General features: G+C 40.4%; 1 protein-coding gene across 2 annotated transcripts in view; it reads right to left on the reverse strand.

Moving 5' to 3' along the window:
• Nucleotides 1–26,877, reverse strand: part of smad6b (SMAD family member 6b) — a 54,757-nt gene that overhangs the window by 24,769 nt on the left and 3,111 nt on the right. For both annotated transcript variants that reach the window (XM_034176409.1, XM_034176408.1), the window contains exons 2-3: nucleotides 14,675–14,731; nucleotides 13,894–13,971 (exon numbers count right to left, since the gene is read on the reverse strand). In XM_034176409.1, coding sequence (XP_034032300.1) covers nucleotides 13,894–13,971; nucleotides 14,675–14,731 — 135 coding nt within the window. The remainder of the gene's footprint in view (nucleotides 1–13,893; nucleotides 13,972–14,674; nucleotides 14,732–26,877) is intronic.

Here is a 26,877-nt window from a genome sequence, read left to right on the forward strand (position 1 = left end):
ATAAAACTCAACATTTTCCGATATATTACCTCTTCAGCCAAGGCTGGCATCCATTTATGGGCCTCAGGACCTCGACAAGGATTTCTTCTTCTAGCATGGGGTCAGAAATTTGACCTCAACCTTTAGCCATTATCTGCCTGGGTGGTTGTCAACCAGGATCCAAGGGAGTTCCATGGTGTGGTGGATGTAGCAGCGCATGTCCCAGAATTGACTTGACTTGACTTCAACCTTGACAGTTGCATTACTGACTGATGTCAAATCAAAAATCAAATCAATTTTTCTGTCCATAGACCCAGTTTACCTCCCCAAATTACAAAATCTGTTTCTGTGCTTAGGTATCTTGCTAACACATACATAGTTACAACATGACAACAGGTGACCACAACAGTGTACACCTCTGGTGGTGTCACTAATTAACTCACACATGCACACATGCAAAAACACTGTATTTTCGTCAAACAACATGTGGTAATGGCTTGTGTGTGGGTCTGCTGGAGAGTGTCATGAGTCCTGATAGGAAAAGTGAAATGCAGATTTCTGATTCATCACGCTTTAACAATGCTGAGAAAGGGGAACTGAAAAATGCTCCTATCATACTTATCAATGGCTCTTTCTCTGTGTGAATGTGTTACGTAAGAGGAAACGGAAGTCAGCCTCCCAGGACAGGAACAGATACTTGAGATGAAGACTGTGGGTACAGGCCCCGCGCTACTATGGAGAAAACAGAACACAAGACCCTTCAGGATGTACTGCTACAACCTTCCACCCCGATCATAAAATGGACTCTGCAACATGCTTAGGACAAACAGGCGAGGAGAGCTCTCCTGAGATACTGGCCTTCTCTTTAACATTCCTCACTCTTCCCCCCACTGTCAAAGGGGTAATTCACCACCTTGCACTGCTACAAAACCCAGGCAGCTTTTTAAAACAGGATGTTTGTCTGAGGCCTCCTTCCCCTCAAATAAACAATCCACAAAACCTGATTTTGGGAGGCAGGGTGGAAGCATTCGAGTCACATTATTTCCACATCCCATATCCTGGAGCAATGGGGCTCCTGAGGGAGTGCGGGCGGTGAGGCGCTGGGAAGGCTCGGCGCTGCGGTGGAAACCTAAGTCTACGTGCCAGGCTGCAGGAGGAGATGAGCCCAGGTTGCATCACTTTGGGGTCTGAGCTTGAGGAGAGTATCGTGCCGAGCACAGGGGGACAGGGCCGACATGCTGATGAGGTTCTTACTATATCGTATAATAGCTCCGTCTAACCGCTGTGGAGCCAGAAGGTCTTGCGAGACCAAGACAAAGAGATGGACCAAACATGCAACATTAAAATAATGGTTATCAAATAATAACACACACACACACACACACATATATATGTATAACTTTTTTCTTCTCTCTATTTCTCTCTCTATCTGTCTCTCTCTCTCCCTGTGTGTGTGTGTGTGTGTGTGTGTGTGTGTGTGTGTGTGTGTGTGTGTGTGTGTGTGTGTGTGTGTGTGTGTGTGTGTGTGTGTGTGTGTGTGTGTGTGTGTGTGTGTGTGTGTGTGTGTGTGTGTATATATATGGTCCCACAACTGTTATAACATCAGGCTCTTCACATCTAGCTGTCTTGTTCTGCCTGAAAGAATCAGTCAAAGTCAGAGTGGAACTGATACACTGCCCGTTTGAAGGTGAGACCTCCAGTGAGACTGCACTGGTTTTTTCCTCCAGAGACAGACAGCAGAGAGTGTGATTTGAATACTGTGTGGGAAAACTTTAGTATATCCAACAGCTTTCTATCTTTCCACCCTTCCTGTGAAGAAAAGAAGAAAATAAAGAATAGACCCATTCAGGATTCTCTGAATATCACTTCAGCTGTTGGATCAGGTCTGGGAGCATGCACTGCATCCACAACACTACAAAATGCCTTTGGTCCTGGATGGTAACCACCCAGGCAGATAATTGGTCCATCACCATTTCTCAAACATAGCCATCACTGCACTATGATCAGGTGAAACATGGGTGTCCCATTAGACTTTTGCAGTTGCTGAGGTCCTCGGCACTCAGGCCCCTGTGTGTTGAATCACGCCCCCAGGGAAATGTACCACTTGGCTAGAATGTCAAAGCTGACATTCACTGACAATGTAAGTGACATGCCTCATCTAAGAGTCCCTAAAGCCATGTTCCAATATACACCATTTTGATCGTGACTGTCAATGAACAGTGACCATCAAGACAGCCTGTTCTGTCATAACCAGGTCTACCATCCAGTCTGGGAATCGACCAAGACATCACCTTAACACTCAAACACTCACACTGCCTCAATTCAGATGACAGACTGTTTCAAAGATTAGCGTACATAAACAATCAAATGTATATGTGCGGTTGTCTTAATTCTGATGTGTGCCATTATTACGTTCAACTAGTAATAATCGTGGATTAATTGCTGTATATTTGTCAGAGGTAATTGGATGTGAAATGAATTGCCCTTTTAGGCATCAATAAAGTTGTCTTAATCTGAATCTTCCTCACCAATGTGGGATTTCCACAACCAGCTTTGACTGCCACAACATTACACACACAATGAAGGCTCAAGGAAAGGTATGGGGAGCAGATACTATCAGTTTGTAAATGGACTGAATTTATATCATGCTTTTCCATCTGCATCAGAAGCTCAAAGTGCTGTACAATTATGCCTCACATTCACCCATTCACACAAACACACTCACACATCGATGTCAGAGTGCTGCCATGCAAAGCGGTCACTACACATTGGGAGCAACTGGTGATTAAGGACGTTTTCCCATCTGCACAATGAATTCCTTGTCAGCTATTGTCTGCCGAGTCTGTCAAAAAGTTTTGTGCGTACTCAAAACTTTTAGCAGCGATCAGGTGGGGGAGCTTTCTCGCTGCTTGCACGTTTAACGTTTTGTCTTCTACTTGTTTTTTTTTTTTTTTTTTTTTTTACAGTACTCATATTTATATCCTGTGGTATCTGATCCTTCAGACTGGGCATCTGATTAGCCAAAGCTCTGACGTGGTGTGTGAATTCTGCACAAACAGAGAGAAGACCTGACACCTTAACAACATGCAGCACGTCTGGTCCAGCTCTTCAAGAAAAATAGAACTCTGTCTCTTGCTGTCTTGGCGAGGAGGTGCTGTGGAGTTGCTTGATGTCCTCACTGTAAGGATAGTGCACGGACAGTGAGGAAATATGACATCATGCTTTCAGACCACAGCAAAATTTGCTCAAATCCAGCTTTTCACAGTGCGCATATACAGTATGTCTTTTAACTGGGAAAATCCTTCTGCTTAATGCAGAGTTCTGTGTTACCCATGGAAATGTGATATCTGTCCATCAGAGCTCCAGATCTATGGGAGACCAACAAATTTGCCAATGGATAAAATCTTTAAATACGTAACTAATCTTTTTGCTCTATCAGTCATGGTGTGCCAGCACCTTACAGCCCTGTATAGTCTTGCGGCATGACTTGTCTTGAAAAACCAAAAATGCTCAGGAGTTATTTCAAGATGGTTGGAAGACAAAGCAGGACTATGAGATGACAGCAAGAGAATTTGTAAAAGTTGCATGACAATTCATCAGAGTTTTAAGTGGCATCTTGTACCTCAGGACTTACCAAGAGTGTCCAATGCTCACTAAGACATCACCAACACTATCCTCAGTACCCACCATGATCTGGTAGTTGTGGTTATGTCTGTGTGAATTGAAGGTTGCCTTGGTCCTTCGTGTCAAGTGAAGGACCAAGGCAACCTTCAATTCACACAGACATAACCATAAGTGCAGTGTTACGTTGACAAGTTCTCATGAGATGACTGAGATAATAACCTCTGATAGGTGAAGATTGTGGAGAGACTGATGCCACAATCTTACTCTGGTTCAAACCAGGCACAGATAGAAGGCCTGAGCCTTTTCTCGTTGAACATACAGAATAGTATGACAGTTTGCAACAGAAATTTTGAAGAAGGAACATTTAAAAATCTTAGCATCCTGCCTCACATTCTGGAGCAACAGCAGGCCAGTGCAGCATGCACACATGACACAGCTACAAAAACCCCCAACATCAGACAATGTGACTGACATAATAAAGTGAATGTGTAGGGGCAAAACACCCCCTCAGCAGTCATACAGGAAGTAATGAGACCTGCTTCAAAGCACTCCAATCTGGTATCCACACAACTAGGCAGTGAGGAAACAGGTGTGCAGGCAGACTGGGTGTGCAGCACAGCCAAAGACACATTCCCTCACACACTCAGTAATAAGGTACAACGAGAACATACTCGAAAGCCAGGCTTGTTGATGTCATAAACAGGCATCACAAGGTGGTGCTGCTGTCTTTCAGTCTTTCTGCAACATAGCAAAACAACCATGTTCAAATAAACTCCTGGGTGCTCCAAATGTATACGGCCACATGCATGATTCAATATGTAATTACAACACTTAGATGTTCACTCAAAAAACTGAACATAAGCATTTTTCAACGATGCAAGAGTAAGAACTGTGTAATCCATTGGTGTGGTATAAATACAATGAATTGAACGAAACTGAATTAAGAAAGCATGGTATACGTTCCTCACTATCCACTGATTCACAATTTTTCACAGTTATTATGGATGACACACCACTCACAAGGGCAATCAACCCAAGTCCACCCACTACTGAAGAAACCTTGGATGTGATATTTGACATGATCTGGGTAGCTGACACCCATATTATAGTGGTAAGTGATATATGTGAAACACCAACTGAGAAACGCACCCAATCTAAGACTCCCCAAGAAGAAAGGATTTTCTAGAATCATAATCTCCAAAGACACTGTATTAAAGAAACTTTGGATCTTTTAGATAGATTTGTACAGCACATGTGGATGTGATTCTGTTTAAACCCTGGTGTTGAAAAAAACAGGAACGTACTAACTGAACCAATATGCAGTTCGTTTCAGAGATCAACTGATGAAGGATGCCTCCCGAGTCTGTGGAAGCAAGCCAATATATTCACCAAAATTTAAAGTGGATATGACACCTAAAAAATTAGGTAAAACCGATATAAATATCAATATATACATACAGTATAGTAAGTTGAAAGTGGTTTTAATTATTATCACTGAGAAATAAAGTTTGTACAGCTTCTCAAAAGTGTGTTTCTTGGAAAGCGCGCTGGCAGCGTTCCATCAGCGGTCACGTGATGCCGTGACATCACAACGTGTGGAGTCCTGTCTTTGATTGACAACAGGAACAGATGGACCTCAGCATGGACAGTGACGAGATCGAGAACTTTTCTAACTCCTCTTCAAGTGTGGATTATTTCTGACTCGGATCCTGAGGATGTCGCAGCAGTGATTAGACCCCACAGATTGGAGCCGTATCTTTCGGACGAACATTCAAACCAGGAGCATTCTGGCAGCGAAAATAATGCCGACGGTGTTTATGGCGGAGCCGAAGCAGAGGCAAGAGACGTGCCAATTCCGATGGATTTTGAAAGGCTGCAGAATATGGAATGTAAGGGAAGCTTTGATTTTTGTTGCTGCTGTTTATAACACTATAATTACAGTGGTCCCTCATTTATCGCGGGAGTTACGTTCTAAAAATAACCTGCGATAAGCGAAATCCGCAAAATAGTCAGCGCTATTTTTTGCAATTATTACAGATGTTTTAAGGCTGTAAAACCCCTCACTACACACTTTATATGCCAGATTTGGCGCAGCTCCGCACAGCAGACAGGAGGGTGGAGTGAGTGGCTCGCTGCTGCGTTTACCGAGCCCGCAGACTCAGTAAGTGCATCGGAGGCAGTGAGAGCAATCGCGGTGATACCAATGTGCTGTTAAAAAAAAAAGCATGCAAAATTGCACAAAAAAAAATCAGAGAAACTGCGAGGCCATGAAAGGTGAACTGCGGTATAGCGAGGGACCACTGTATAGCATTTTCAATTCTAGCATCTGTTTACTGCCTTTGTTATTGTTCCGGAGCTGCGACAGTGTAGCTATTACTTGCAGACCACCGTCATTACCTTCAGGTTTTTGCTGTTTTCGAGTGCCTGGCATTGCATTCATCTGTGTTTAGTTACGTTATTTTCACAAAACAATAGGAAATAAACAGTGAAAGTTTTGAGAAAGATCGCCGAAAACAACAGTGAACATGGCGCCACCGTGTTTACTACGTATTGCACTGATATTTTTACAAGTTCCTTGACCATTTCAAGATTATTGTGAACATATTATTTGGGGTTGACATTTTATGTGTTCCTGTGAGCGGTGTGAGAACATGGAGACGGTAGAGGAAAGTGTCTGCTGTTGGGAGTAAATGTGGGTGTGCGAGCAGAGTGAGCGGCAGCCTGACATTTCGTGCATCACACAACACCGCGGCTTTCAGTCAATCTGCCTGGACTTGAAAAGGCTAAAACCTTTCACCCTTGTGTTTGTGCAATATGCTGCGACACACTGGCATATCAGGCATATCGACAAACAAGTCCCTGAGATCTGTGTTTAATCAAAGTTTCTGCCGCTAAAAAAAGTGTAAGCAACGGCCGCCAGGCGCACAAGCCGATACGGTCTACATGCAGTGACGTATTTCAGGTTTGGTGCTCAGTGGGAAGCTGGTCACAGGGTGTGCACATTTTTCAGTGGCGGGACGTTCAAATGTTATATATAACGGAAGAACTGCATCCATTTTCCCAAAACGCTTAGGTTGACCGAATTATATAACCTTTGTTACATGTAATAAGACTATGTTGTCTTTAAGGGTCATATCCACTTTAAAGACACCTTGACACTTGCACAAACTTGATCCCCACACTGCCGCACAATTCACTGTGCCAATGTGTCCTGCTTTGACCCGTTAGATGCCGTGCTTTGTCCTGCTTGACACCACCGTATATAAAATAATAATTTCATAGCAGATGACACATTTGCTCTCAGAACTTTGCTGATGAAACCAATCTCTTATCACTCCCATAATCAGAGAAATTATCTACACCTGCAGGTTGTCTCGTACTCATCATGTGGTGGAGAACGCATTTGGAATCTTGTCTGAAAGGTAATTATTTATAATATATAGTAATTGGTAAAAGTTGCATTTTCATTCCTTTTTATGAGTTAGATAATGTATCTGTAAAGTTATGTATATTATAGATGTAACATTGTGTCATAATCGTTCAGATGTGCTGTGTGTAGTGGCACGCAGTGACACACAGTGTTCAAGACTACGTCGAGAAATTAATACATGCCAGACGTTTTGAGCATTTCAAAATTTTCTTTGCACACTAGCACGCAGCCACGCACAGTTTACAACAATTTACAACAAGTTTACTCACTGGCAAACCAGATTGTGCCAGTGCGGGGATCAAACTCACGCAAGTGTCAAGGCACCTTAAAAAAGGTGACAGATCTGAACCAGGCAACTATCGTCCTGATAGCTTAATCGCTGTTTCCTCTTAAACAGCATCATGCAGCCTGCAGCGACAACGTATTAGACACATGATGGGGAGGTGATGGTCTAGTGGTTAAGTGTTGGGCTTCAGACCAGAGGATCCTCGTGTCAAAACCCAGCCAGACTAGAAAATCACTAAGGGCCATTGGGCGAGGTCCTTAATCCCATAGTTGCTCCCGGTGTGTAGTGAACGCCTTGCATGACAGCACCCTGACATTGGTGTGTGTGTCTGTGTCTGTGTGAATGGGTGAATATGAGGCATAACTGTATAGTGCTTTGAGCTTCTAATGAAGATGGAAAAGTGCTATGAAGTCCATACATGGACCAAGGCCACAGACCCCTAGTTGTAGTGTATTTGGACTTCAAGTGTCTTTGATATAGTGCCATTTAATTGTTTGGTCTCAAAGGTTAGCAATGTGGATATACAGGGCCAAATACATAAATGGATAAGCAGTTTCTCAGCAACAATTTACAATCCGTGGGATTTCATCTCCCTGCAAGGTCACACTGAAAGCATTACCACAAGATAGCGTGTTTGGACCAGTACTGTTCCCAATCTTTATTAACAATATGCACAATAGTCAACAATATCATCCATCTTTTTTCCATGTCAGCTTGAGATTCAAAAGAGAAGAACAGTGTTTGAACTGCACTGCTGATTGGTCAGAAACCTGGTGACAGGTTTAATGTTGCTAAATGCAAGTCAGTGCATGTCAGAAAGCACAACTCCTGTCAAATCTACATGATGTCTCCACCAAGTTATAACAAAGAATGATCATGGTATAAATATCCACGACAACCTGTAATTCAATTTGAACATAGCAGAGAAGATTAGAATCACCACCAAAATAATGGACTGTTCAACAACTTTCATGTATCTCGACTGGGAAATGCTTGCAGTCCTACATAAATCCTTAGTGAGACATCATCTCGAACACATTTCATGCATTTGCACTCTTTACAAGAAGCAGGAATTAAGTCTCTTCAAGGGTGTTCAAAGGCATACCATCAGAACTTAGAAGGTTTTCTCAGATATCTGGATCACACAACTCAGTTTCAGTAATCCAGGTGAGGCTTTCACATCTACAATCTCATGACAGGAGTTTATGATAAACATTGCAAGCATTCACTTTTTTAACCAAACTGAATCCAACCTGAGGGGACACATGATGAAACTCTTTAAGCATAGAAATTGTCTACTACAGAGAAAAGACATTTTTATTCAATGTCAGTGGGTCTCCAACTTCCTGATGTGCAAGACACAGCAGGTGAGGCATCACATCCACCACACAGACAGTCAGCACTGGCGCCCCTCAGGGGTGTGTGCTCTCCCCACTGCTCTTCTCCCCCTATACAAACTACTGCATCCCAGGGAACCCCTCTGTTAAATTCCTGAAGTCTGTGGATGGCACCACCATTATTGGTCTCATCCAGGATGATGTTGTGGCTGCATACAGACAGGAGGTGGAACAGTTGGTCCTCTGGTGTGGTCAGAACAACTTGGAGCTGAACCCGAATAAGACTGTGGAGATGATCATAGACTTCAGGAGAAACCCACCATAACCCCCCCCCCCCCCCCCCCCCCCACCCCCAACAACACTGGGACACCACCATCTGGGACAACACCATCTACCAAGATCTGAAATGGACCTCCCACATACACTCCATCAGGAAAAAGGCACTGCAGAGGATGTACTTCCTCAGACAGCTCAGGAAGTTCAACCTGCCTGCTAACTGCTCATTTTTTACTCGTCCATCGTCTAGTCTGTCCTGTGCATCTCCATCTCTGTTTGGTTTCCCTCTGCCTCCAAACAAGACAGGCACAGACTTCAACAAACTGTCAGGTCTGCAGAAAAAAATCATCAGAGCCAGCCTGCCCTCCATCCAGGACTTATGCCCATCCAGGAATGTTCTCCACCCATTTCTATATGTGCACACATTATGAATTCTCTTCAAAGATGGGTCTTAAGACCCCTTTTAAGGTAAATTTCAAAAACATTTAAACATATAAAACCATTGTATGAATCTTAACCAAGTATTCTTTGAGAAATTATTTCTTATATTTAATTATTATGCATTGGAGCAATCTGAACATTTACTGATTGTGAGAGCCACATTTGATTATTGTTGAGATGTTGTTTGATAATTGGCTTTTCTTTGGAATCTAAAACCAAAAGAGCCTCCAGACACCACCCCCACATGCATGAAACATGACCTAACACAAACTGGCTACACAAATAAGCCCACAGCACAGAACCATCACCCTCTTCTTTCCCAAGTCCAAGTTGCCGAGTCTGTGACACTGACTGGAGTGTAATCTGGCCTGGCCTCTGCAAGCACCAACACAGTTGGACGAAACCAAAGCCTTGCAATCTAGATCCTCCCTTCTCACCACACTCTCTGAGGAATTGTGGTGCGCGCTCTGACAAGCCCCTCATTTGTTGACTCAGGGAGTGTCGCCGGGCCATGCTGAGGTGGTGACAGCATGTGTACTGGAGAGGAGGAGGGGGCCTTCACTGATTGAATACTTCACTGCCAGGTAACCATGTCAACTGCTCCGTGTCCAGGCCTCTGAGCCCTGGCAGACCCCTTAACACGAAATGCTGTTCCTACAAGCTCCAAAATAAGGGCTGTGACTGTGGCGTGGGGGGGCATGCTCAGTCCATGCCATGAGAAAGGAGTGTTTCATTTCAGATCAGAGGACACCACTGTTTCTACTCGCTTCCTTTGGTGTGGCTCCATTCACAGGAGCAACTCCATTTCCCTGAACGCACCCCTCCCTGCAGCCCACTTACAGCCAAGCCAGATAGAGCCGTACCAGTGTCTGTGCACATGCATGTCCACAAGTATGTGTGCTTGTGTGTGTTTCTCAGTGAGCTTGGATCTTATTACAGTTTGATCCCACTCAAATATTTCTGAAAGAAAAACAGAGGAGGGGAGGCTGGCTCTGTGGCGGGTGCACACGCCCCTCTGAACCTCTGCCCCGCTCACAATGAAACCTTTATCTTTAAAGCTGGGAGTGTTCGTAATGGCCCCTAATGAGAAGGAATAAAGCACAACATTAAAATGAAATTACCATGGAAAGTTTATCATCCACATAAACTCAGCAGCTCCAGCAGTAAACTGCTGTTAAAGGACATTCTCGCAAAATTATACCTTTCATTGTATTCCTTGCAAGAAGACCTGGTTTAACCCTTCGAAAGCCAAACAAACAGTGCGACACTGTCCTCAAGTGAGTCATGGGTGATTTGTAATATATTACCTCCAAATTCTACAGATCTGTGTTATCTCTGTGACTAACACGCGAGCTCAGGTAATAAAGTGCTTCATAGATCCTATTACTCCAATGCAAAGCCGTGTGCACATATGCTCACAATAAGACTTGCTCAAACAGACAAAGACGCAGTGAAACGCAAAACACGGACGTTACCAGCATCACAGATGCACATTTACCTACAGGCATGTGAATTTATTGCATCTTGCATGTGTTTATTTTCTCAAATTTGATCAAATTTTATAATGCACTGAAGACGCAATAAGTAAAAAAAAAAATTGCTCTTTACCTTATAAACAATTCTACCATTTAATTAGCTAATTATGCTTTGTGATTATCATTGATAGCGATAACATCTGTGAGTGATCACCTCACCTTAAATAACTGAAAGAAATCCTAAAGGAATTAGGCCACACTTGCAAATTAAAACACTAACAAATGCAGAAAAAGTTTACAAATCAAAAAACACCTTCATCCCTTCAACAACAGGTAGTTGTGTAAAATGTCATGTATGAGAAAAAAGTTTGTAACGAGAGGACACTGACAAATATAGGCAGCGACATGCGCAACAAGTTGATTTGATATTAGCGCCACTGCAAATTCAGACAAGGCAAACAAAATCATAGATAGTTGCAAATGTCCACAATATGTAGAGCAGATCACAACACAACAGAAGTGCTAACAACTCAAAAAGAGATTTCTGCCTGGAAGAGTTTTATTGACATTCGCATAGTTCCATTTTTCTATCACAAGATAAAATACTAAGTCATTATTAATGCATTCTACAACCTAGTTAGCTTAAAGTTGTCAGCTCTGGTGGCTAGCTATGTGCTACAGCCAGCAACGCACTCAAACATCCATTAATAAAAGTCCTCTGGGCAGAAATCTTTTTGTGTTGTTAGTACTTTCTTGTGTTGTGAAACACGCTTTGTGGTGTGGAAATTTTCAAAATGTCTATATTTTTGCGTGTACTCGGAACTATGTATTCTCTGTGTTTGCATGTTTTCTCAATTTGCAAGATGTTTTTTGATGCAACTTCCCGCTGCTGAATTGATGCAGGTGTTTTGTTTGTTTGTTTTTCGTACTTGTATTTTCTGCGTTTTCTAGTATTGTCTTAATTTGGATGTGGTGTGACTCCTATCAGCCACCATGCAGAGGACTTTATGAGAGACACAAACATCCACTGTATGCTCCAAATAGCGATGAAATAACACCAACAACCTACATGGTAACTACCCACGTGTTAATGATGTCTGAAAAAATATAGGCAGCTACATGTATTTTTCCTCATATATCACTTTTCATTACATGGCTATGACGCTACGTGCACTCTGATTGGCTGATTTCCAGTCTGATATTTTCCCGTATAGACCATTACCATGACATTCGGTCTGGATTGCGTATCACATTCATTACAAACCAGAAAGGTAAAAACACGATTAGAAAAACCAAGTCGGACATTAACATACTCCATAAATATCAAACAGCATCGGAAAAAACACTCTTCATGGAGGTGAAGTGAACAGGTCTCTGACTACGAGTCCAAAACCATCAGCAGCTTTCATATTTGGGCAATACCGTAAATTTGTGTGTGTGTGTGTGTGTATGTATATATATATATATATATATATATATATGAATAGCCATATAATAAACATATAAAAAACAAATTAATGACCTCCCACGCTCTGTTAATATTCCTTTAATATCACCCAGAACCACATTTAGAAGTTAGCTCTGGTCAGATTGTGTACTGCTGATGCAGCAAATGGAGCTTAACGTGTGATTTTGTTTTTAATGATCACATATTAACATACAGTATAGCAAATAACAGAATCAAAACCAAAACCAGGCAACACAAAAAACATAGGTACAACAATAAATATGTTCTGACCATCCCTGATAAACTAACTAAGGCAATAGTGACACTTTTTTTACTATTAGCTAAATAAGCTAATAGTAAAAGGGTTGCTGTTTTCCGTGTTTTACTGAACAATGAACAACAGTGGGTGATGCTGAATATTCACAATTCAGTGTGAGCATCATAAGTGGGAAAATACTTCTGATGTAATTTGAATAACATCACCCGCAATATACTGTATCTGCATGTCAGCGTGCCCCTATTTGTGAAGAAAGTTGGTTAAATGCCCACCATAAATTAAATTACTTTTTATTAAAGGTGATTAACCCCCCCCCCAAATTAAATAATTTCATGACCCCCAACAAATCATTAAAAGCAAAAAAAAAAAAAAGTTTTCACAGTGTTTGTCTCGTCTCTTCCGCATTTTACCTGTGACTAGTAGCAGAATCGAAGTTTATGTTGAAACGTGCTCTTATTTTGAAAGGCTCTTATGCAAGAAAACAGGAAGTGTTCCAGGACAATGGCTAGCTTTGTGAAGGTTAAGACAGAATTCTGCTGTGATGGTTTTTCTGCCACCTACATAAGAAAGCAGCTTAATGTCCACTGGACATCCACTGGCACGCTGTGAACAAGTACAGAACAAAACAAGTGCGCATCCAAAAAGTGTCTTCTGACATCCCCTCAAACTTCTGAGGCATGTACACAACTTTTCAACGGATTTGCCAGAATCAACTGACAAGGAACACATTTAATGAATGAGAAAAGGATTTGTACACAACAAAAGCAGACACAAACAGGTGAGTTATTTGTGATGAAATCAGACATTTTTTGAAATGGCCGTTCCGATGACTGTGATAATGGCCGTGTTCGTGCATCAGCCCAGCCTCTCTTCAGCTTGAATTTCCCACGTAACACCCTGAGCACTCTGATACGCGAATACGGTATGTTGTAAATAACTACAGAATGTAAGACCGCATAAATAAACTATGCAATTTTAAGGTTTGGAAAAACGTGATTTAAGTTCATGTAGCGCACTACTGCAGATATCCATGGATTTCTTTTTCAACAGTTTGTGGAAAAAGAGATTTCTCTCATATAGCACAACTGTCAAAGGTGAGTAGAGTAGTAAGTGGAAAATGAATATATCCTACATGGGATTAAATACAAAACCACCTCCACTGTGACAGAAAAGCCAACAACGTTCACACAAAAGAATAATGTAACATTATAAGCACACGTGTGACTTAAATCACTGCATACTTAACAGCTTGTGCCAGTAACTACTACTACATTCTAAAACAATTTCAAAATGAACTCTTGCTCAGAAATAAAAAACCCACCTGAGAATTCCCCTGGTGTGATATTTGGCGAACTGGCTGCCTCAGTTTCAGTGTAAGACAGTGTGGAGTCTGACAGATCTGTGAGGAATAAAACACAAGTTAGCTCCTAAATCTGGTGAAAATCAAATCCAGTAATCATCAGGCCAGTGAGACGGAACAGCGACATCTCTGTGCTGATGATTCAACACGAAAATAAACCTTTTTTCAAGATTACATATGAAATGATTATCATTCCAATCAATCACCATCATTTCAGAGGTGACAACATGACAATTTTCCGAATGGCTCTCATCACATGACAGCACCCCCCCCCCCCCCCCCCCCCCCCTCACGCCAGACACTTGTGGAAACCCCGGCTGGGGATGTTGCCCCATGCAGCCGCCGTTTTCCAGACTGCCAGCAGTCCTGATCCTTTGCGGCTGGGAAGGATCCAGCTGGAATGCCAGCACAACCTTAAATCTTAAATCAAAGCTACCACGCAGATTGCAATGTGCCTAAATACAGCTACTAAATTCTTCACATTGTGTTATTTCACTTTCTTTCTGTTTTTAGTGCTCTTAAATCAAACTGTAAATAAGAGGAGGGAAAAAAACCCCATTACAAAACACAAATACTTAAGCAGTTCCTGAATTTCTTCCTCATAACAACCTCGTTGTTACAAGACATAACACAGAAGATTTAATTTGGAGTCTAATAAAATTAGATTAGCATGAATCAGTGAGGGTGAAAGAGAATGGGTGCTCTGGATGCTTCAGAGGTCATCTGGGAGTTTGTCACTTACCCAGTGGCTTGTGCTCTTCATTAGGGGAAAGCCTCGAATATGGAGGTGGGGGTGATTCTGTAAGACAAGAACAGTCATGTCAACACAACCAAACACAGACAATAAAGGCTGCTTGAAAAAAAAAGAAGAAAGAAAGCATTAAGAATCAACTCCTGGTATGGATAACAAAATTGTAATTGTGTAATTACACCCAGAAATGATGTCACGATTTTGTCCATGAAAATTCATTAAGGTATATCTTCTGCTATACATTCCAATTATAAGGTGTCCACGCCTGTTGGATTGTTTGAAACCAGGATTATTCCAAAATCTACAATCTGATTTTCATGAAACTTTGGTGGAGGGGTGGGGCATGAGACAAGAGAAGAAAGACAGGATCAAGGAATTATTTCAATAACATAAGGCATTCGTAGATGTTTAATGTCTACAAAAGTATTATGTTTTGTACGGCATCTTCATAGTTAACCCTCTGGGGCCGACGCCGTCGTATACAACGGCTAAGACCAAGCTTTATTAAATTATAAATAACTTTTTAATGATATGAGATAGAAACTTGCTCTTTTTTTTGCTGAAAAGTTAACTCGGTGGACTTTGGAGCCAGCCATTGACCATCTTTGTACTCCTCATAGAAGCTGTGTGATGACGTGCGCAATGTGACTGTCCAATCGGAATTGGTTCACTGTCACATGGTTTTCCAAAATCCAATCGTAGGGCAGATTTACCTCACGTGAAAAGCCAAAGATCATTTTCAGGAGTGATGTGTTACTAGTTGGCCTGTTTGAATAGCCCCCTGGGTGCTCCAATGAGTACCTACTGTTAGTACATACTCAGTGCGCCCTGCACCATTACGCACAGCGATCAGTGAAAGCAGGAGCACACGGAGAGCCGCTGATGACAATCTCACGTGCTCAAACAAAGAGTGTGTAACTATCAGGATTGCTCCTCTAGTTTGCATGTGAATGTTACTGGATAACTCTGTTGCTTTCTCTGTGTAAAGCACTGTTTACCATATCAATGGACAACAAAACGCATAGACCATTTTGCATATATTGTTCAAAATGTGCATTTGTGTTTATTGTTTGAACCTTTTTGTTGTACAGCCTTTCACACAAGACCTCAAATTACCTTTATAAAGTGTCAAAACAGTTGTTTATTATAGTTTGCTGTGTGTTTTGAATAAATGTGTGTGGAAAATTATTTTTTGCTTTATTTTTTCCTTGCCTATTTTTGATTGTAAACCTTTATTACACTTATAAAACACAACAAAAACATATATATTCTGAAAGCACAGGATGTCCTGAAAAAAGAGACATAAAACTTGATTATGGGTTGCAGGAAGAGCTGTTAACAGCAATAATAAAACATTTATGCCAGGCGAGTGAACTGTCCAAAAAATGCCCTTGGACCCCAGAGGGTTAAAGGCACGTTGCTGTAGGTAGTTTAGAAATTTTGTGGTTGACAGGTTGGAATATGGGTCAACACTGTTTAGGCCTGTTGTGCCTTGGCAAAGGTATAGACTCTACTAGTTGCTGCACTAAATCCAATGTGCACTGAATTTGTTGGATTTTTTTTTTCATTTAAAGAATGTTCAAACATAATTTAATACAAAAGCCTAATTTTTGCAATTCTCTGTCCATTGCTCTACCTACTGATCTATCAATAGATTGATAGATCTGTAATCTCTCCATTTATCTTTCTATTGATCCATGGACCAATCTACCAACAGACTTAACTTATGAGTTATTGAAGATCTAGTTATTTTTGTACAGCTTTGAAAAGCACACTTCATTTCACCAACAGTAAAACATCAGCCACACTAAAGACATTTTCAGAATTTCAGAAAGATTTTATTAAAGCGAAATATGTGAAATTTCTATTTGCCAGGAGCCACATGCAGAACTTGAACCTAGATTTTATCTTTTTCCTTGAAACAAAGTCCTTCTCTGTTCAACTCCCTCATGAAGCTATACAGTATAACTGGTGATAGACAAACATTTCACTGTGTGCAGTCTCTCCAATCACAGCCTCAGAAGCCAGTAGAACAGTTCCTTCAGAATTGTCATGGGTGTCTTGGTGGCTTCCCTCACTAGTCTCCTTCTTGCAAAGTCACTGCCTCATCCAAACAGATTTTTCATCCAGTACCATACTGTGTGAAGTTCCTGTGATGGATGTAAATGAACTCCAAGACCTATTCAGTAACTTGCCAGTAACGTGATCATGTATCCATCACCTGACGTTTTTAAAGAAAACTGACTGTGACAGTAATGAATTCCTATAAAAGTCATATGTGTACCAATAACACGTGTCACACGGATTCCGTAGCATGAAGTGGATGAGAGTCTACAGCTTCCCTTGTATGGGAAGCTGGTCCATAGCAGGTCAGCTCCCCAGTCAAGTCCAGTACCCATTTACAGCTGGGTCAACTGAGACAATGCAGATGAAGCCAGATTCAGATTCTTTATTGTCATTCTAACAAGTACAACGAAAGGTAAGGTGCAAGCATTTCAGTGCAAATATAAACCTGAGTAAACCACATGTAGACTTAAAAGGTCTGTGGAAGAAAAAGAATAAACATAAAATTTAACAGAGTGAAAAAGGTGTGTTGAAAGTGCAAATTAAAATAAGAAAAAATTATAAGTTCATAGTAGCAAAAAAGAGATTGCATATAAAAAGAGAAATGTATGCACAAAACAGTGGATATTTCAGTGGCAGCGGATATTGCACATTAATAAATATTGCACTCATTTCAAGTGTGGCATGCGACATGGCTATTTGGTTCCAGTGGCATTCAAAGCTCTAACAGCAGTGTCCAAGGACACAGACAGATGGCATGACCATGAATTAAACCCAGGTCTACTGGTAGCCCATCTATTCACTGAGCTACCTGCTCTGCAATAGCACTGAACATTTTACTGAATATTCTGATGATAAATAATCGGTTAACTGATGTGACTGAAGTCCAAGCCATATTCAGTGAAATTTAATTTAATTTAATTTATTTCATTCATATAGTGCCAAATCACATCAAAGCTGTCTGAAGGCGCTTCACACAAATAAGGACTAACCTTACCAACCCCTAGAGCAAGCACACAGGTAATAATGGTAAGGAAAAACTCCCTCTGATCATTTTCAGGAAGAAACCTCAAGCAGTCCAGACTCAAAGGGGTGACCCACTGCTTAGGTCATACTAATAAAATTTTTTTAACAATACAGAGGAAGATCAAATTTTTCAGAATTATTAAGTCCAAGCAGATGTCCAGGAAAACACCAGTTGGAGTGTCTTGTAAATGTTCATGTAGCCATCTCTTGACATTACCAAAAGGCTGGAAAAGTGATGATATAGTTCTGTCAGGATAGAAATAGTTTAATTGAGTTTAACTATAGATGCATGATAGCTGCCTTGCCTATTCTGCATCCGTTGGTTGTGCATGTTCACAGAAATAAATGAGATGCATCTGCAAGATGCCATGCACACATGCACAGGAAATTTTGCTGAGTATATTTTACTCTGCTGGGACAGCATTTGATCCCAGTCTAATTAGAGTAAATTACACTCTATCATAGAGTGAATCAGCTCGACAGTTGTTGCAGACGGAACGGTCCTCCCCTTAAACATTGGTCTGCTCTGCCTCCACTGTGCATGTGTCATTCCGGAGCCCAGCCACCCGTGTGACACAGTCTCTCGACCCAAAGCGATCAAATGGATTAATGGGATTATTAATCGTCAGATGACAAGGTGAAACCTCTTAAATCATTCTAAAGTCAGTTTTAAAGCAGAAACGAGGCCATTTTAAGCAGAAACAAGGCTTTAAACGGTGACGCATTGAAATGACCAATGCGCAGTGAACGCATCAGCTAACAGCTTGTGTAGCCGTGCCGCTCTGATCGCTTCCTCTGTCTGTTATTATAGAATAATGCTGAATTTATGCGGACAGGATTGTTGTACAAAAGCTTCAGATATTTGTTGCTGAGATAGATGATGACTGGAGTTCAGGTTTAAGTAGAAACGAGATGATTATCAGTGTTCCAAGGCTGATGATGTAAGCGCAGCAAAGGCAGGGCTGACGGAGGACCGTTCGGTCTGTGACATCATTTGTTCAATGAAAGTGGTTTTACTCCAATAAGAGTAGTTTTTACACTGTTTTGAGGTGATTTAGTACTGTGATAGAGTATAATTCAGTCTATTTGGACTGGGATCAAATGCTATCCCAGTAGAGTAAATTTTACTCTGCAAAATTTCCTGTGTGCATGTTGGGTGTGGGGTTATGGTTAGAGTTATCATTGGGTTATAAATAGTATAAATAGTGACTGCATTATGAAAATGTGATGCATTTTGTGATGGCATCACAAAAAAAAAAAACCATGAGACTGGGCTGCTATTACCAACCCAGTCACACGGCATGTCGTGATTCAGCAGCATGAAATATACATTAATCTATTGGTTTGTCATATTGTCACGAGAAGTGCAAAATTTTTATCATGGGAGCACAAATTTATTCTGATTCATTCCCTGACGGGTGCACATAATTAAAAGTGTGGGGGGGTGGTTAAGGTTAGGGTTGGGGGAAGGAGTAGGGTTAGGTTATGGTTAAGGTTAGGGTTGGGGGTAGGAGTGGGGTTAGGTTATGGTTAAGGTTAGGGTTGGGGGTAGGAGTGGGGTTAGGTTATGGTTAAGGTTAGGGTTGGGGGAAGGAGTAGGGTTAGGTTATGTTAAGGTTAGGGTTGGGGGAAGGAGTAGGGTTAGGTTATGGTTAAGGTTAGGGTTGGGGGTAGGAGTAGGTTTAGTAATAGTGAGTTAAAAAAAAACCATGTCACGAAAATTTGTGACAGGGGTTCATCATTTTGTGATGGGAGGATGAAAAAAATGTGAGACTGGACTGCTATTACACACGTCTGTATGATGTTTCATTGGTTTTGCACTATGACAAATATGCTTCTAGAACAGCTGGTTAGAAATTAGTAAAATTTTAGAGCTTGATGTGAAAAGAGAAGATTTTTACGGTTTGAATACATGTACATAGGCAAGTATATGATCAATTCTCTCTTTGTATATAGGCAAAATCAACCCAGAATGCATTGTGTCATCAACACAGGTGATGGTCTAGTCAGTGGATAAGGCATTGGGCTTGAGACCAGAAGATCCTTGGTTCAAATCACTGGAACATCACTAAGGGCCCTTGGGCAAGGTCTTTAATCCTGCACTTGCTCCCGGTGTGTAGTGAGCGCCTTGTATGGCAGCAGCCTGACATCGGGGTGAATGTGAGGCATAATTTGTAAAGCGCTTTGAGCATCTGATGCACATGGAAAAGCGATATATAAATGCAGTCCATTTATTTACCATCTAACACCCGTTGTTATATTTATTTTTTGTCAAGACAGCTAAACATCCGGTCACTTACACACAGTGAATTGTTTCACTTTGCACCACCTGGCAACTATGTTTTGTTTTTGCATGTAATTTACAAGAACGCTGTGCAAGTTTATCTGAATTTGGAAGAGTGCGACCACTGAAGGGAGAGGAAGCGGTGGTGAGTTAGGGGACAGCTGCATGATGGAAACAGTTAGCAATGATTAAAGTTAGCAGTGTCAATGCTTACCTTACTTGCCTATTGACTGTGGTTGGACAAATGAAAGAATCAAGAATCATAAATGTGATGACGGCAATCGGATATTTAACAACCGTCATGTCAAACCTGTGGAACTTATCAAAGCTTACAAAGACGTGTGAAGCCCGAGGAGCATCAGATAGCAGCACAATATATTACATGGTTGCTGTGTGCTGCTTTAAGAGAAATAAAATCAATGATCTACAGTTGTGTTGTAAGGAATTTATTTAATATTTATTCCTTAGTTTGTCCAGTAGGGTTTACATGAAGACTTCATGGGTTATACATCCATCTAGCCATCCATCCATTTTCTATACCCGCTTACTCCAATTAACGGTCACAGGGAGGCTGGAGCCTATCCCAGTACTCATAGGGCGTGAGGCGAGGAACACCCTGGACAGGATGGCAGTCTGTCACAGGGCAGACAGAAATACAGCTTACCACAAATCTTGGCAAAATAAGGCATGAATATTAGTATGCTCCTTACGCCAAAACGAAAAGTTTATTTTTGGAGAAATTAGGGATATTAGCTAATAATAAGCTAGTAAATCATCTATATATTAAAAGCCAAGTGGCCTCTGTGTACAAGCGTGCGTGCGTGTGTATAACTTCGATCACGGACAAACTGGGGAGAGCTGACATTTGCCGTTTTGTGAACTTATGTATTTTGGATCAAGGATGAACACTGCTAAAACGCAATGTTGATAGGATTAATATTTTTGGAGAAACTACGGATATTAGCTAACAACACTGAACAATGGACATTGATAATTACATTCTGCACTCACACACCAATACCAGCAGGGGCAGTAAATCATTACTATATTAAAAGCTAAGCGGCACCTGTGTACGTGTATGTGTGCATGTATGATTTTATTTAGTAAGTTCAATGTAAGTACATAATTGTAAACACATTAAAATACATGGATAACACAAGAAAATGAAAGCACTTATTTCCACTGTGGTCCAATTAAAACTCAAATAACAAAATAGAAGTAATCGGTAAGTCCCTATGGCTGCTCCCTTACTTGGGGTTACCACAGCAGATCCAAGGTGGAGCTGCATGTTGATTTGGCACAGGTTTTACACCAGATGCTCTTCCTGACATAACTCCGTATTACATGGAGAAACATGGGAACACTGAAACCAAGTGCACTAACCACTTGGCCACCACCCTTGCATACAAAATAGAAGCAATAATAAAATAAAAGAATAATAATAATAACACTGATAATAACTAGTGTGTTGCCCATGGGGATCCAAGGGCTCTAGTTTGAATCGTGTTTATAAAATAAGTAGCTAACATTTTTTTAAGGTTGGCAATAAATTATGCAAAGTTTCTATAATGAATTGGAATGGAGAGTGAGTCCAGCATGTTTTTAGAAGCTTAAATCTCAACAGTTTTTAGAGGAAAAACTCAACCCATTTATTTCCTGTTAATTACAATTTTTATGTTAATTTACTATCTTAATGTTTTAAATTCTTAAGATTCTTGTTATCGTATACACACTATTATTATCATTATTATTACATCTGCCAAGGACATAATGAAATCATTGGCGTTTGTTTATTTATTTGTATGTCTGTTTGCGGGCGGCATGGTGGCTTAGTGGTTAGCACTGTTGCCTCACAGCAAGAAGGATGTGGGTTCAATTCCCGTGGCCTTTCTGTGTGGAGTTTGTATGTTCTCCCCATGTTTGCGTGGGTTTCCTCCAGCTGCTCCAATTTCCTCCCACATCCAAAGACATGCGGGTTAGGTGGATTGGAATCTTTAAATTGTCCTTAGGTGTGCATGTGGGTGTGTCTGTGTTTGTTTGTCTGTTTGTGGCCCTGCGGCAGACTGGCGTCCTGTCCTGGGTGTACCCCGCCTCACGCCCTATGACTGCTGGGATAGGCTCCAGCCCCCCGCGACCCTTAATTGGACTAAGCGGTAGTAGATGGATGGATGGATGTCTGTTTGCAGGATTATGTCAAAACTACTGCACGGATTTTGCCAAACTTTTCACCACAGGTAGATATCAGGGCATGAAAGACTGCTAAATTTTGGAGGTGATCTGGATCCGGATTGGTGGACATCCAAAATCTGGGATTGATCTGGTCAGTATTATTATTATTTTATGATTACTTATATTTTGTCATTTGATTTTTAAATGGACCACAATCAAAATAAGTGTTTTCACTTTCTTGTGTCATCCATGTATTGTTAACAAATTTACAATTATATTATGTACTTATGTTGAATTTACTTATTTATTTTAAATATCACGCACACAAGCATGCACACTTTTAATACATAGATGATTTACCACCCCCTGCTGAAATGGTGTGTGAGTCCAGAATGTAATTAGCAACGTCCATTGTTCAGTATTGTTAACAAATATCTGTAGTTTCTCCAAAAATATTAGTTCTATCAATGTAACGTTTTGGCGGCGTTCATCCTTGTCCCAAATTACCTAAGCATACCAAACAGCAAATGTCAGCTCTCCACAGTTTGTCCATGATCAAAGTTATACACACATACACGCCACTTCATTTTTACTATATTGTGATGAGCTGCGTGGACCAACAAAACTGAGCTTTTTGTCTTTTCTGCATTCTGCCACAAGTAGGTGCTTTTATTTTTACACACCCATAAACAGAGACGGTTGCGGAAGACATCACACACACTACACTTGTCACTTATGGTAATGGAAACATGACTCTTAACTAAACTGACTACACCAATTGAACTCCAAAACCACAATAAACCACAATAACATTAACAACACTATTAGACTATCATGAACCACAATAACAGCATTTAAAACCCCAAAACCCTGAACTCCCATGGTACATTGCAGCACAACATCCATTGTTCAGTGTTGTTAGATAATATCCGTAGCTTCTCAAAAAATATTAGTCCAATCAACTTTTCATTTTCACAGTATTTATCCTTGACCCAAAATACATAAGCATACCAAACGGCAAATGTCAACTCTTCCCATTTTCTCTATGAGCGAAGCCATACACACGCACGCACACACACAGAGGCCACTTGACTATTTTAATATAGATAATAATGATAATACTAGTGTGTGTATATGATAACAAGAACCTAAACAATTCATAAATACATGAAGACAGTAAATTAACTTTTTTTTTTTTTTTAATGATGTAATTAACGGGGTTGAGTTTTTCCTCTATAAACTGTTGCGGTCTAATGCCTAAGGTTCTAAAAACATTCTGGAGTCACACACAAATCAAAGTCATTATAGAAACTTTGCATAATTTATTACCACCCTTGAAAAAATGTCAGCTACCTATATTATAAACACTACCCAATCTACAGCCCATAGATCCCCACGGACAATGCGCTACTCTATATATTAGATGCGAAGAGGCCTCTATGTGTGCGTGTGTGTGTACGTTTGATCATGGAAAAACTGGGGAAAGCTAACATTTGCTGTTTGGTTTTCTTATGTATTTTGGGTCAAGGATGAATGTTGTGAAAATGGAAGGCTGCGAGGACAAATAATTTTGGAGAAATTAAGGATATGAGGTAACAACAGTGAACAATGAAAGTTGATATCACTATTAATCAGTCCCTGGTAACCAGACAAGCTCTGAGCAAAGGAAATATCTCAACATTGGCATTTGTAAAACATGACATCAACTAAATGTGCCAAATACAGTTACAGTAAAACTTGCATATAATGACTTCAGGTGGACCGGAGAATTTTGTCCATCGAAATCCATTATATGTATTAAACGGACAAAATCCTTTATATGTATACAATGGACAAAATCTATTAGATGTACAAAATGGACAAAATCCGTTATATGTGTGTAACTGGTTAGTTACTCTCAGGAGGTGCCAAACTATCTACATGGAATCCCCAGCACCAATTAGGCTTATGTATTTCCATGATTAAACACCTGACCATGACCTGCCTCATTTAATAACCGGGTCAAAACTTCGTCTGTCAAAAATAAACGCCTGCCTTAAATAAGTGCTGGGGTATTATGTGCACTAAAACGATTACATTTGGTTGAGTCACTCTTTTTTCTAAGTCCACTGTGGAGTGGTACCTTAAAATCCTAAAGCCTGATTTATTGTATGCTTCTCCAGCTCCGTAACTCTGTGCCAATGCATTGCAAAATGCATTGCGATGGAACAGGACGTTTTGTCTGATGTGAGTGAAAATCCGTTGTACAAAATCTGGTATATTTGGTGTTTATTACATGGAAAAACATACAAAACCATTGGGACTTTTGCTTTTGTCTGGTGAGTGCGAACATCTGGCTTATATGATGACGGTTTAGATGAGTTTTACTGTATTCACAAAACTTTCTCATTTTAATTTCCTGCACTTTCAATTAAAATCATTATAGAAACTTTGCATAATTTATTACCACCCTTGAAAAATGTCAGGTACCTATTTTATAAGCATTACCCAATCTAGAACCCGTGGATCCCCATAGGCAACATGCTAGTTTTTTATGCTTTCCATTCATTTGACTTTAATGTTTTTATTTAATTTATTCTGTACAACATTTATAGCTTTGATTTTGCTATTTAAGCAGTGTAATTTTAGAAAAATTTGAATTTCGAAGCCTGTTTGTTTTTTTTTTAATGTCGTAAAAGCCCAAGGGTGTGTAGCCTTTTCTATATCCGCAGTAATAACATTTCAAAAGGGTAAGTAAGACTATAATCTATAATAACTATAATATGTGACGTAGCCACAAGTCTTTGATTAATGTAATGAGAAACACTCGTATGAAGCAAAGCGCACGTCACATTAAATGTTTCAGTTACTTGATGTTCAGAGTGCACATTACGGACTGCAACTCAGCTCAATGCTTTGTGATGGCACCAAAACAAATACGTTTGTTTGTTTGTTTTGGGTTTTTTTCATTTGGCTGCAGTGGATCCGGTACATGTCAACATTGGGATGTGGCACAACTTTTATGCTGGATGTCCTTCGTATTGCAACTCCAATTCTACATGGAGAAACCAGCTCACAGCTCCTGCTTTTGCCAAATAGTCTCCCAGCCAAGTACAAATTAGGACCAACTCTGCTTCATTTCTGAGATCAGGCGTGCTCAGAGTGGCAAACACAGAAAAAATTACTTTTGATTTTCTTAAACAAATGACATGAATTACTTTGCTTAGTTCATATTTTGGCCTGCATATATCGCTGTATTCAGAAACGTTTGACCTTAACTGGGAAAGTGAGGTAAACTAAAAAGTAGCAAAAGAAGGAAAGCATAAAGGAAAGAAAAGTTTGGGAGAGTGCTGTGACTCCAGCCGTCTGCAGGGAGAAAGAGGAAGGAGAAAAGCATAAAAGCAGCGGGTCCTTTAAGAGTGGCAGCAGTAATTGCCAGGATCTGAACTCAGTCACTCAGATACACAGCGAGTCAGCCTGGCGCCAGTCGTATGCAAACTGTATATTATCACCACTCCTTCACCTAAATAGCATGAGGGGACCTCCTTAGGACAAAAGGGCTTTTAAAGCACAACCTGAAACTGATCTCACTGGAAAAGTATAATGCCTGTCTAAATAAAAGGAAAAAACTTTTTGTCCGCTTAAGTGGCACCCTTTTGCCACACACACACACACACACACACACACACACACACACACACACACACACACACACACACACACACACACACACACACACACACACACACACACACACACACACCCTTTAGCTCTTATAGTGAACCCTGGATGGTCAATTTTTATTGAATAATTTTTAAAACTACAAATAAAAATGCTTGTCTTTCAGGCATACTTTCAAATGTTTAATCAGCTGGCCGTAGTCTTTCTGAACACCAAAATCAACCATTCAGATCTACATTCAGCCCCCCCACTCCTCCCCCCCCCCCCCCTTTTTTTTAAAAGCATGAAAGAAAATACCTACTCCATCGGGCCCGCTTCAGCGCATGTGAGCTACGTCTACAACGAGCCTTATGTGGCCCCTCCCGCTGTTCCAACAATTTATCTCGCTAGATTTAGTGGAATGCGGCTCACACAGCTTAACCTCACATCCAGAAACAAAAACCTCGCTCCTTCGACTTTAGCACAAACCTTTCAAAATATGGCTACAGCTAATAATCATATTCATCATAGATTAGTCTGCTATTTATACAATTTTTTGTTTAATCTATAAAATGTCAAACAAGGTGAAACCTTACTGAGCATTGTCTGTGAAACAGTCTAAAACATACACATTCTCCGTTTAAAATTATAAAAAAAATCTCAATGTCAGCTTTGAGAAGGTGGAAATAGTGAAAATGTGTCATTTTTTTTATTTTCTCAATGTGTTAAACAGGTAATTTCCAAACAACAAGGCAGCTATTTTTGAAATATGAAATTCTTCTGCAAACCCCCCCAAAACCTTTTATCACAACGCTGATCCACACGAGACTACAGTGAAGTATTTTCATAAATATCATGTTTAACTAGGTTAGATAAATGATGACTAACCCCGTAATAAATCATGTATGTTTATTTTATTAATTCTGATTACATTGTAAAATAACCTTAAATATTTTGGGGTGAATTTAAACTTTATTACATTATTACAATACTGAAAAATAAAAGATGTTTT

This window comes from Thalassophryne amazonica, chromosome 8, assembly GCF_902500255.1.
Source record: "Thalassophryne amazonica chromosome 8, fThaAma1.1, whole genome shotgun sequence".
In the NCBI taxonomy this organism is placed as follows: domain Eukaryota; kingdom Metazoa; phylum Chordata; class Actinopteri; order Batrachoidiformes; family Batrachoididae; genus Thalassophryne; species Thalassophryne amazonica.